General features: G+C 38.8%; 1 protein-coding gene across 6 annotated transcripts in view; it reads right to left on the reverse strand.

Annotated features, from left to right (window-relative positions):
- The window catches only part of MACC1 (MET transcriptional regulator MACC1), a 109,804-nt gene that overhangs the window by 23,358 nt on the left and 72,686 nt on the right, over positions 1-13,760 (reverse strand). For all 6 annotated transcript variants that reach the window (XM_074271371.1, XM_074271373.1, XM_074271370.1 and 3 more), the window contains one exon: positions 6,003-6,191. In XM_074271371.1, coding sequence (XP_074127472.1) covers positions 6,003-6,191 — 189 coding nt within the window. The remainder of the gene's footprint in view (positions 1-6,002; positions 6,192-13,760) is intronic.

Below are 13,760 nucleotides of genomic sequence, written 5' to 3' on the forward strand. Positions count from 1 at the left end.
GAATTTTTAAGGTCCTTAACTTTCATCATGGTGAGAATATGCCTGATGGTAGTGATGTGCTTTCCTTCAAAGGGCAATTTCATTGTTTCAAGTCTATTGTTCACTCCCTTTTAAGAGGCATTTAAGCTTGTTGACTTGCTTACTTTTTATTGTAAAATCTACACCAACTTCATGGTGCTTCCCTTTACTGTGATCACTGTATCCAGTTCTGCCTTTGTTTCCCTGATCTTCCTTTTCCAGGACTTTTCACTGCTTTTTTGGGGCTGCTCTTTGGATGCTGTACCTGCTGAGTTCTCTTGCAACAAGAGCTATTCACCTTTCACACCCATAAGTTCTGTGCCCATTCCATGTACTTATAGTAGATGGAATCCTCTTCCAAAAAGTCTTTTTCATACTTGTTTTGTGTTTCAGTCATAAAATAGGACCCCAACCTGCCACGGCAAGCCTGCTTGAGTTAGCTTAGGTGAAATACATAATAATTCTAGCTCTTTCCTCATGTTAGGAACCTTATAAAAAGCTGTTCAGATTCACCAGGGGCTGCCAAATTCTATGTTGCTTCAGTTCAATGAGAAGGCAACCCTATGGCCATCCCACCTGGGTTCAGGGTTGCGACTATGGTTCCCAATGTATTCATATCTGATGCTTTGTTATTTGCCTATCACTACAGGACTTTGATGTAGGTAAAAATGATAAAATTTTAGGAGTGATATATTTTGATTCACACATAAATTGGATTTAGGTGAGGTGGAACAAGTGTTTGATCTCATTCAATCATTGAAGTTCAGTAGCAAGACACACTCTCAATGGTTCAGGATAAAGTAGATAATCTTGGGATTTTTGATGACTAAGCCAGATCTAAGTGTTCCTCCAGAGGACCTGCTTCTGCACCGATTGAGCCCATAGGAAAAAAAATGTTCACATCCACTCATTCCACTGAGGAAAGTCTTCACACGATGGGGATAGACACCCCACTAACTCACTGATGGGTTTCAGGTCCATTGACTCTATTCAAGCTGGTTTATCCCCACCTGCCAAAATGTTTTATATACACTACAGCTACCTGGAACCAAGCTGAGATATGGTTGTTAATAGACATCAAAGATGGAAAGCAGCCCTTATACCTAAAGTAATATGTAGTTTCCCTGTCACCCATAGACCCCACATGTACTAGAGGAAGTAAAAATCATAAGGTTTTTGTAGGTGAATTTTGTGGAAGGATCACATATATTTATATATGTATACAGTAAAGTAGAAAATTCGGTGCAGGGCTGGATTTTGTTTTCATTTCAAAGATTTTTTGGTGTACTCTATGGTGTGTTTTTTTCAATAACTTCTATGGGAACATGATGACCACAATTATAGTGCGAGTACAACAGTTCAAAGAAAATCATCTCAGAGACATATTTAGCTACAAGTCTTACTTCCAATTTGAATTTTGCTCATGTACAAGAATCCCAATGCCATAAAAAAATCAGCTTGGGGATAGAATGTGAACACTTAGAAACTTTCCAAAGAAATGCTGATAATTGCTGCTTAGATGATGCTCCTTCCTCCAGAGTCACAGTGGGGACGTGCCCACAGAGAGCGCACAGGGGGAATTGGGCCTTCCGGAGTACTTTCTTCACATGCGTTTCTCTTTTCTTAGCCAAGGAAAAAACCCCAGATGGCAGTAAGTCAGGATGCAGATATTCTGCACTTAGGGCTTAGCACAGAGCAGGCATTTAATGAATGCTTATTTTGGTGACTCTTTGGGGATGTTCCTTAAATGAATGTATGTATATGTCTATGCACATGACAAATAAATCCCACAGTCAGGCCAATTTCATTGGAGATTTTGTCTGTTTCTCCAAATCCCAAACATAATGCTGACACATGTAAAGTCATTAAAAAAAAACAGAAAGATCTAACATCAGCCAACAAATTTTGTAAACAGGCACAAAATTAGTAATAAGAACATTAATAGCTAACATAGTATAGCATAGTGAAGTACCAGTTACAATTTACCACTTTACAAAATTACCTATTTGATTTGTTATATCCATTTAACAGAAGAGGAAACTGAGGAAGAGTGATTAAGTGACTTGCACTTAGATAGAATTAGTGTCTAAGGCTAAATCTTCAAGAGTCTAGACCTAGTTCTCTAATCATTGAGCCACCAAGCTTTTCAGTAATATATCTGCCAGCTAATATATTTGACACTATAATGGACTTGAGGCAGGCATTAAGAGAAATGTTAATCCAGGAACAAGGATGGAGATGAGGAAAAGGAACTTCCTATTTCTTTTCCCCATCCCCAACAGGAGCCAAATGCTTCATCCATCCCCTTATTCATCTACTGGTTTGGGGGAAAGAAGGTGGATACAGAAGAGAGGAAGGGCAAGAAAAAAGGGAACAAAAGCAGAGATCATGGGGGATGTAAAAGAACTAGTTAGAAATCTAAGAGAGAATGGGACCCCTGAGGGAACTAGCTTCTTCCCTGAGTTCTTTACTAGGTAGCAAGGCAACCGTTGGAGGATTTTGCAGTGTCTGTTGCTGTGTCAGCTCTTCCAAAACAAGAGAAGAGTCTTAGCCCGAGGCCTCCTTCTGCTGTTGACTCAGCAGAGGGGATGGGGATGAGGAAAAAATAGGTAGAATCAGAATCCTCCAGAATCCCTCTGTACTGATGGACTCTGGGCTGGCTGAGCCGTGGACAGGCTTTGGGCCACACAGAAATGTGACCAAAAAAGATGTGAGCCATCTCTGCCTACACTGAGGGTGATAAAGTTCTCCTTAACTGTATCCCTGGTGAGAAAAGAGAAAGGACAGGGTCTTCCTCAGCTCCAAAACTTACTAGATAAGTATCAATGAATAACTATTTGTCTAAATCTTAATTTTCTAATTTGTAAAGTATGGATAAAAAGAGTTAATACCAAATCACACAACCCAAAGAAGACACGATCAGGAATCAAATTCTGAGCACTGGAGGAAATACTGAGGATGAAGTAGGAAGGTAATTTTAGCTGGAGGAGTATAAGGAGAGGTCAAAGATGATTTCACAAAAGAAGTGGTATATGATTTGAGTCTCAGAAAAGGTAAAAGATGAGGAGGGAGGTCATTCCAGGCAAAGAGGACAGCTTGTAAAAAATACTCAGGGCTCAGCATCATCTGAACTGCAAGAAGAAGGACACATGAAATAATATTGAAAATGTTGGTAGGAATAAGTTTTAAATCCCAAACTGGGGACTTTTTATTTTATTCCCTAAGTAACAGAGAGTCAGTGAAGGTTTTTGAATGGGAGGGTCATGGTCTAGGTCTGTGTCCAGGCCTGTGCCTTGGGAAGATTATTTTTCAGCAGTGAATAATAAATGGGAGGGACTAAAGGGTGAAATTAACTACTAATTAAAATATAATTTCAATATTCTAGGTAAGAATTAATGAGGGCTTCTCCTTGAATGGTATTTGTCTAAATTGAGGGAAAAATGGAGCAGAACATGACAAGTGATTGGACATGAGGAACAAGGGGAAGGAAGAAGCAAGAATGATTCAGAGCAGGGAGAGGAAGAGGAGGTGAAAGGTATTAAAATACCAGAAGTATGGAAACACAAATTGACTGCAACTCACTATGCATATTGTCTTCTAAAAAAAGTTCATCATTTTGGCAATGCAGCATTAAGAATGCTCCTGAACACAATAGTCGATGACTATAGTGATCTAGTGTTTGATAAACACAAAGACTCCACCTTCTGGGAAAAGAACGCACTACTTGACAAAAATTGCTGGGAAAATTGGGAAATGATATGACAGAAATTAGGCATTGACCAATACCTAATACCCTATATCAAGACAATGTCAAAATGGGTTCATGAATTAGACAAAAAGGGTGATATTATAAGCAAATTATAGAACAAGAGATAACCTTCCTCTAAGATCTGAGAAGAATAAAGGAATTTTTGACCAAAGAAGAACTAGAGAACATTATAGAATGCAAAATGGATCATTTTATTTTAAATTAAAAAGGTTCTGTACAAACAAAACCAATTGAGCCAAGATTAGAAGGGAAGCAGAAAACTGAGGGGGAAAGCACTGATGGCCATAGGCAGACCAAAAGCAGAGGAAAGATATGAGAGAGACAGTGGCAGATAGAAAAGAGAGAGGCAGAGAGAGACAGATAGAAAAGAGAGAGAGACAGACAGAAACAGAGATAGACAGATAGAAAAAAGAGAGACAAAAAGAGACATTGAGAGAGATACTGAGAAACAGAGAGAAAAGAGAGACTGAGAGACAAGGGAAAAGATAGAGATAGAGAGGCAGACACAAAGAGACAGAGAGAGAGAGAAACAGAGACAGAAACAGAGACAGAGAGAGGACATACAGAGACACAGAGAAACATAGAAAGAAATAGAGACATAAAGGAGACATAGAAACAGAAACAGACTCAGAGAGACAGAAATACACAGAGAAAATATCTACATGCAAACAAGCACAGAATAATTCATAGCAATATTTTGTTGTGATAAAAATAAACAAAAGCAGACAAGTAGAAACAACGTAGATATTGAATAAATTTCACATTATAAAGATAAAGGATCATAGGAAACTACATCTAGAGTTGGAGATAATCTCAGCTGCCATCTATTTCATTCACTAACAGATAAGGAAACTGAGGCATAGGGAGATTATTAAGTTTTTTGGCACTGTCAGAGGTAGGAAATGGAATAAATGAACGTAGAGTAATAGGAGAGTTGATGTAAAGCTGAAAGAGTCATCGGTCATCTCAGGGTCATCTGGTTCAATGCCTTGATTTTATGAGGAGTAAGCTGAGCCAACACAGTGGAAGACTTGGATCAAAAAGGTAGAAAGGGTTAGGGAAAGAAAATGGAGCCAGTTCCTCTTGTGCCAGAGTCAGGGCTTTTCCTGCAGCCTTTCTTTAAAGAAGGAGCAATGTAAGAAATTCAGAGAAAACTGAAAAGACCTACATGAACTGATGCAAGAGGGAAGAGATCAGGGTCATGATACTTCACACAGTGCTCACAATGACACACAGAAAAAGAACATTAAATGATAGCAAAATGCTGGTCATTGCAATGAGCATCCTTGATTCCAGATAACTGGGGATAAAACATACTCTCCTCATCTTGGCAGAAAATCAGAAGTCCATTGATTCAGAACGAGGCATACGTCACCAGGTATGGCCAAGGTGTTGGTTTGTTTTGCTTAGCTAATAATAATGCCACCTGGAACTTACGTAGAACTTTATAAGTATTATCTCATTTAACCCTTACAATAATTCTGGGAATATGTATTACCATAATCCCCATGTTTACAGATGAGCAAGAAGAGAAACCTTGTCAGAGTTACATAACTAGTGTGTAAGACAGGATATAAACTTCAATTTCCCTGATTACAATTCCAATGTTCCATCCCTGTGTACCTCCCTGCCCATTCATTGAGCTTTTTGTTATACAGGGGACTTCCACTCAGAAGGAGGAATGGAGCAGGAAATTATGGTGGGCACTATGCTAACTGCTCTACAAATATTATCACACATTATCCCCATTATGGTTCTCGAAGGTAAGTGCAATTATTCCCAGGGCAAATAGCAATCATACAGGAACATTTCTCTTATTGCATCTTTGTCTCTTTTTCTTTTTCTCTCTATGTGTATGTCTATCTCTGCCTCTGTGTTTCTGCCTGTCTCTCTCTGTCTCTGTCTTTGTCTTTCTCTTTCTGTCACTCTCTGTCTCTGTCCTCTCAGATGTTAAGCCATGAATAATGCACCAGCCTTTCAGATGGCACTCACTCTTTAAAGAATGTCTCTTAATGTTGTTAAGCAGAGGAGTAACTGTCATAGGCCATTTTGGACAGCACAGAAGCACAGCATAAAATATCTGCAGTGTTCTCATCTCTCCTGTTCTTGCTATGCACAGAGTCAGCCCTTCCCATCTTCATCCTGTGGGCCCTACACCCATCACATGGCAAGTGAAAGTCTATCCCAGAAAAATTCAAGGAGGTTTTGTTTTTACCTCTGTGACAACTTCTCCAGCTCTTCCGCGGTGAGGGATCTCATACGCCTCGATTTGCTGTTTTGTGAGTCTCACTAACTTTTCTGCCAGCTCCCTCCAGCCTTTGCCTAGTTTGACAGCTGAAGTCAGAATCGCAGTCTCTCGGATAAGATGCACAACCAACCCTTGACAGTCTATCTTCAGCAGCGCCTGCGGCAAGAGTTACATGGTGAGAATGCTGTTGCCATCCTTAAAAACACGTCATCAATGCCTCATCTTATAAATGGAAAATACCACACACACACACACACACACGACACCACACACCACACACACTCACACCACACACACACTCACCTTCAAGGGAACTGCTCCTTGCTTTCTACCAAATGCTACTGTAACTGAGCAGTATTTTTTCATTCACTATAACAGGTGAGCAATGTTTGTACACTGTGCTGCAAGCAAATCATACATATGAAAACATGCCAGTGCACTAGAGCATGCTAACTGCTCTACTAATGTTGGGAGATGCAGCACATGGTGAATAGGGGGAGGAAGCTGAGGTTGACTTTTGGTTTTATCCACCCAACTCTGCTACTTTGAATAAGACACTTCCCTGTGTAGGATCAGCACCCAGAAAATGAGAGGGATGAACATGATATAGTGAAGGCGAAGAATGCCGAGTTGCAACCAAAGAGACTTGGGCTAGAATCTTGCCTCTGACACTAACTTGCAGAGATCCTGGACAGCTCACCCCCCATCTGTGCCTTAATTTCTTGATCAATAGAATAGATATCACACTTAATCTGATATCATATCTCATCTGTTATTTTTGGAATCACATAGGATTTGATTCCAAATCCTCTTTGGATTCCTCTTTACTGCAGCTGAACCCATTGGAAAGACCGTCTATGATCAATAGCTCCACCTGATCTCCCCTCTTCCCAATCACACGAAGCCAGGTTTTTAACCTTTTCATACAGTTGAAATGGTCAATTGACTAGCATTTACTGAGTGCCCTACAATGTGCCCCACATGGTGCTAAGTGCTGGGGATACAGAGAACGACAGTCTCTACTCTCGAGAGCCCCTGATCTAATGGAGGAGAAACATTCAAACCAGCTATATGAAAAATAAATTAGGGATAATTTCAGAGGGAAGGCACTAGAATTAAGGAGGACTGAGAAAGACCACAGAGAAGATGGCACTTTAGCTAGGACTGGAAGGAAATCTAGGAAGTAGAGATGAGGAGGAAGAATTCCAGATGTAATTGTTGCCAGTTTAAATGTTTGGAGTCAAGATGGAGTTTAGAGTACAAAGAAGAGCAAAAAGATCGCTGTGTCTAGATATCAGAGGGAAGGAAGATTTGAGAAGACTGGAAAGGTAGAAAAGAGCTTTTTAATGAAAGACTTTAACAAGACTGAGAATGCTATAACTGAGACTGAAAGAATTAGGGACCTACTTGGAGTTTATTGATCAGCAGGTGACATAATAAAATCAGTTGGACAGCTGAGCAGATGATGGATTCTCCTCTAAAACGTTAGCAGTGATATCTTAATCAACAAACTTAATGGCCTTTTTTCGATTCTCATCCTCAACCCCTCAGCTACATTTGTCAGTATTAATGAACACATCTGGACATCTTGAACTGGAGCATATTAAATCCAACATGTCCAAACCAGAATCATTATCTCACGCTCACCTCAAACCTTTCCTTATTCTGAACTTTCCTAGCAATCTGGAGGACACCACAATCCTCCCAATCAGCTAGGCTCCTAGTGTCAGTGTCACCTTAACACACCCAATCTGTAATCAATCTGTCATTTCTACCTTCATATCTCTCATGTATGTTCCCTTCTCTACACGCATAACAATCATTTCTGTTCATCCACCTATGGCTTTACTTAGAGTCTTTTCATAGCATTTTAACTGCTTTGTCTGCCTCGATTTCTCCTCTTCCATTCCAACCTTCACTCAGTTGCTATTACCAGTAGGATCAAATAAATCTTTTGTCACTTAAAGTCCTTCATAATCACACCTTTTGATACCTTTAGACTTTAAACTCTACCATATGCTCCATGATGCAGCCCCACCTGCCTTCTGCTCTTCTTCACTTGTGAAACTAATATCCCATCTCTATGCCTTTCCATTGGCTATCCGCCATCCCCTAAATGTTCTCGCTCCTCATCTCTTCTTGTTTTCATGGCTTATTTTAAGAGCAAACTCAAATAGCACTTTTTGTAGAGAGGATTTCCCAAACCCTGCTGCTGCTCATGTTTTCCCCTCTGAGTTTATCTCTATGCTAGGAAGTATTTTATTATTAATTTAGTTATTTACACATTGCCTATTCCATGAGAACTTGAGTTCCCTCAAGGTAAAGACTATTTTTACCTTTCTTTTGTACATCCAATGTCTGAGCACAAATGCTTATTGACTTACTAATGAATTCACTGACACAAAATGCTTTGCAAACAGCAAAATCTCAATTGTCATTGGATATTTTTATATTCTTTTTTATATTTTTAATGCAGTGCCAGATATATAGTAGGTGCTTAATAAATGCTTATTGGTTGCTTATTAGCTTCACTAGACTGAATAGCTGATATATCCCTGAAATTAGGGCATAATTAATCACTTTATCAAGAAAGAACTAACTTTTTTAATGAACTGGCCATGCTGGTTTTTTAAGAGTAACCTTCCTTAGCGTTGTAGTTGCTACATTTCTATGACTCTAATTTTAGCCAAAATGTTATATACAAATGACTTTTCAAAGATCTGTTACATAAAGATAGACAGACCTTTTATTTTCTAGGAGATATACTAACATGTACTAACTGAAGCTAAATAAGTACACATTTAAGACATGCAACACTCTTATGAAATGAACAAATTTTTTTCTCTTACTCTTATTTTCCTCCCATTTTTTTGTTTTGTTTTGTAACCTGATTCTTCCTTCTCGTAGAAGCCTTCAGAAACTTCTAAAATCGCTCTATTTCTTAATGGCGTCAACTATAAAACACAATAAATAAATCCATCCAATCTTGTTGGGTAAAGAAAAAAAATTACCCTCTATACTCATAAGCAAACAGTTAACTACACACACACACATTTGCATAATCACAGGAGCCCATCAGTACAACCTAGCACCTACAAGCTTAGTTCATGTGACTTGTGGTAATTATACTGAAAAAAAAAAGGGGGGCAATATTTTATTATCAAGATTTTCCCTAAAAGAACAAAAAAAAAAAAAAGAAATGGTATCTCCATTTTTGCAGAGGTTGGGGTCTAAATAATTCAGCCTGAGAATGATATATTAGGTAGTTTTACTGAACTGCAATGCTGTTCTTTGTTTTCTCTCTTTTGTTTTATTTATTTGGCTGATTGTTGGGGGAGGAATTTATCTGGATATCAAAACTAAAGATATCTTTTTTTCTTTAAACTTTATTAAGAAAAGGAATTGGGGGCAGCTAGGTGGAGCAGTGGATCGAGCACCAGCCTTGAATTCAGGAGGACCTGAGTTCAAATCTGGTCTCAGACACTTAACACTTCCTAGCTGTGTGACCCTGGGCAAGTCACTTAATCCCAGCTTCAAAAAAAGAAGAGAAGAGAAAGAGAAAGAGAAGGAGGAAGAGGAAGAGGAAGAGGAAGAGGAGGAAAGGAAAGGAAAGGAATTGCCAAGTCATCTTCTAGCAACAATGAACTTTGACCTTTCACAAATGAAACCTGCTGTTTTGGACCAAATTGCCTTCAGTGGAATGTATGTGTAGCGATGGGATGTAGGAGAGATGGGGATTGTGGTTTAAAAGCTCCACTGTAAGCTACTGCGGACAGCAGCTGGGTTTTGGTCTTAGGCAATTATCCAAAGGCTGGATTTCTTCCTTAGTGTAATACCTTTGTGCTGTTTAGTGCACACTCTCCCCATACCCTTTTGGATCCATTCTTTTCAAATTCAGAGCCCACATTCAGTGTCCTCTACAATGGGTACACTAATGTTAAATCCCAGAAACCTGCATGAGCAGCATGAATGCATTTCTTTAGGTGCTCATTCTACCCCACACCTCCCAAAGACTGACATATTCATTGCCCACAGTTTGGGGAAAAAGTGTCAATTCTGGAATCAGAAAGATTCATCTTCCTAAATTCAAATTTACTTCATATACTTACTAACTGTATGACCCTGAGGAAGTCACTTAACCCTATTTGTCTGTTTCTTCATCTGAAAAAAAAATTGAGCTAAAGAAGTAAAGGGCAAACCACCCCAATATCTTTGCCAAGAAAACCCCAAATGAGGTCATGAAGAGTTGGACACAATGAAAATAAATGAACAAAGAAGCCAAACTCCTGCCATAATTATGAAAATCCAATGTATTATAGTTATTAAGTCTTAAAATCCAGAGACATGACAGTTGTATTCATGTAAACATTTTTAGGCCAACAAAAGAAATGAAACAAATGTGCAATTCAGCCTTCAATGAGCACATTGTGAGATGCAGCAAAGCTAATGAGTTATTCCACGTATATTTATGATTTCCACCATGTAATTCAATCCTCATTATTCTGTCTTCTACAGCTCAGCTGTACATTTTTCGAACAGTCATTTTATAGCCAAATCTTTCTGAAACTTGCAGATAATCCTTCTCAAAGTTGGAGATAGATATGGGTAGGCAGGGCTGGGTCTAGAGGTCAGACTCCATGAGAGGCACTTTTCATATTACTTTGTATAAATAAACAATTCTAATGCCAAGCATTTTCACCCTTCGTTGCCCACAGATTTCTGGAATAATTCAAAGTACATGAGTACAAGGTGAAAAGCTCTTATCAACAGTAAAATACTCAGCATATAATTTCCCAACTCAATAGAGTACAATTTTTAAACCTTGTCTAGGGCAGACCAATGCCTGGTGGTGATATTTATCTGATTGTTGTAATCGCTTCACTGTATTTCCAAAAACAATTTCTACTTTAACTGTGTTTGTCATGATACAAAACAATACATGCCCTCATTAAACAAGCAGTGTTGTGTAATTGAGTTGTGTAGAACAACTCAAAATACTTATTCAACACATGTTGGGAGAGCTGGAATAAAAGCACAGCTTGCTTATGTGATGTTAAACGTTTACCTTGTTTACCTTGTTGACCTTCTTATGGTAAGTCTTGACAAGTTTATAGTAGCCAGACAATGGAGCGACCAATAGATGTGGAATGGGATAAGGAAAGAGCTCACTTTTCCTCCTAGAAGCTCACCTATATTTCTATTCCAGTAAAACAGGGAGGAAGTAATTGTTGGGTATATTAAGGGAAGAAGAAGCAGGGATGCTTCTGAGATAAGATCTGTTATTTGGACATTGCAGAGTTATTCTGAGAGAGTGAGCAGAATGGAGAAGGATAATGCCTTGCCCATGATCCCTTGGGACTCTAGTCTTTGTCTATGTACCCTACTAGTATAACCTAGGTTTTTCTTTTGCATATTTCTTAATTAAGTCTCATGCATCCATGTCCACATAGACAACTGCTTAGGAATTCATCCCTGCCTAAAAAACTAAGGAGTTTGGTGGTGAATTATTAGCGCTCCGAGTTCCCCAGGCTCCATGCCTGCAATCTGTCTTCCTTAGATAGTTGTCTCTCCCTTGGGGCAGTCTGTGACAGAGGTGGTGACATCTATCATACTATGGTCTGTTAATGTCAGGATAGTGTCACCTCAGTGGGGCTGGGCAGCCTGGTCAGACTTTTCCAAGAGAGTAAATGACAGATGTGGACAGATGAATCCATTTGTGTGACCACTAAGCAAGCACCAAATAAATTTTACAAAACCTTGTCTGCTTTCTCTCTAGCTTAGGTGTGCTTGCTCTCCCTTAGATATATAGAATCAGGAGGAAAAGGGACTTTTTGGACTTAGTTCCCCCAGCCACCGACTGCCTACTTAGCTGCTTACTTACACCTACTGTGTGTATCATCTCCTCTTTCATAACCAATCAACTAGCAATTACTAGACACTTTCCATTTGTCATGTACTATGTTTGGTTCTGGGGAGACAAAGATGGAAACATTATTCCTGTTCTCCAGAAGCTAATATATACTAGTACACTAGGAAGGGAACACATAACTAGGCACACATGTATACTCTATGTATCACATTCAGAGACAATAAAATATATTCTATATATAGACCATGCTAATATTACTGACTCCTGGATTTTTAATCAGAAGGAATTTTACATTCCAAACTGTCCAAATCCCTCCTTTTGCAAATGGAAACTGAGCTATGGAAAGGCTGGAAGGCTTGGCCAAGTTTAAACTGGAAACAAATATCAGTATGATTCTTTTTTTGAATCTATAGCCTAAAATCCTCCACTGCAGATTTGGAAGGTCATGGAGATGACTTGGGTTCTCTAAGCCTTTACCAGTTGAACTCTGGAAGGCCCAACCAAGTTGGAATATTTTCCAATTAAGGGCACAGGGATGAACCAGCATAGCTAAGAGGAAGCCACATCATGGAAGCATTTAACTCTACATTTGTATATTTCTAGTCCTCATGTTCTTATGATTTTTTTCTCTTAGATTATTTTTGAATTCCCTGGGTTCCTATTAGTATGAGTACTCTCATTAGAGAAGATCTCTGCAAAGCTCTCCCACCTCCTTTGGGCCTGACTCTAGGCCATGCTCCAACAGTCTGACACACATCTTTGAGGCTTTACTCAAGGATCATTGATGGAGAGTTATACTTAGACAACATAAGTTAAACTAAATTGAGGTCTCGTGTTCAGAGAATATTTTATTTGCTTGAATGGTTGAGGGATCCTCCACTTCTTACTGTTCCTCTCGCAATACCCTTGCTACTGACATTAGATGGCCTAATGGATAGGGATGGGACTTCGAATGAGCAGGGTTGTTGTAAGGATGAAAGGAATCTACACAGGTAAAGGACTTCGCAAGTTTTAAACATTGTATAAATGCTGCCTCTCATACGGGGAATAGACCTTTCATAACTCCAACTTCTTCATCTTGCTTCAAGGCTTAACTCAACTATAATTTTGTCATAAATCCTTCTTTTTCAGATCCTTGTCCATTGGCCTTAAAAATTGCTTCATAATTACTGATAAATACCTATATGTCTAGTTAGATTCCAATGAATGTTAGTTATGAATATAGTATGTTCATAGTTAGTATGATATAATGATCAAATGTATTTAAAATTCACATGTTTCAAAATTATAATTGTGCAAATTATGGTCAGAGGAAAGCTAGGTGCTAGTGAATAGTGTTCCAGGCCTGGAGTCAGGAAGACTCATCCGTCTGAATTCAAATCCAGTCTCAGACAATTACCAGGAATGTGCCGTTGGGCAAGTCACTTAACCTGTTTGTCTCAGTTTCCTCATCTGTAAAATGAGCTGAAGAAGGAAATGATAAATCATTGCAATATCTGTACCAAGAAAATCCTAAATGGAACCAAAGAGAGTCAGATACAACTGGAACAACTGAACAACAAAATAGGGTGATTGGTTCCATCCAATGGAAATATGCAGTATGATTATGAAAACTTCTTTCCAGGATTCATGTATCATTACTATTTAGGACATCCTCTGACATGGGGTAAGCTCCTTAAAGGCAGGGGTCACTTTATTTTTATCTTTATATTCTCAGTACCTGGCACAGTGAGGGAGCATATATTAGACATATAATAAAGCTTCGTAGACTGATTAATTTATTATTTTGTATTTGATGGAAATACTGTCCCACTGATGATTTAATAGAAAATGATCTTGTATTTCTCTGCCTAAAA

The sequence above is a fragment of the Sminthopsis crassicaudata genome, chromosome 5, assembly GCF_048593235.1.
Source record: "Sminthopsis crassicaudata isolate SCR6 chromosome 5, ASM4859323v1, whole genome shotgun sequence".
Taxonomy (NCBI): Eukaryota; Metazoa; Chordata; class Mammalia; order Dasyuromorphia; family Dasyuridae; genus Sminthopsis; species Sminthopsis crassicaudata.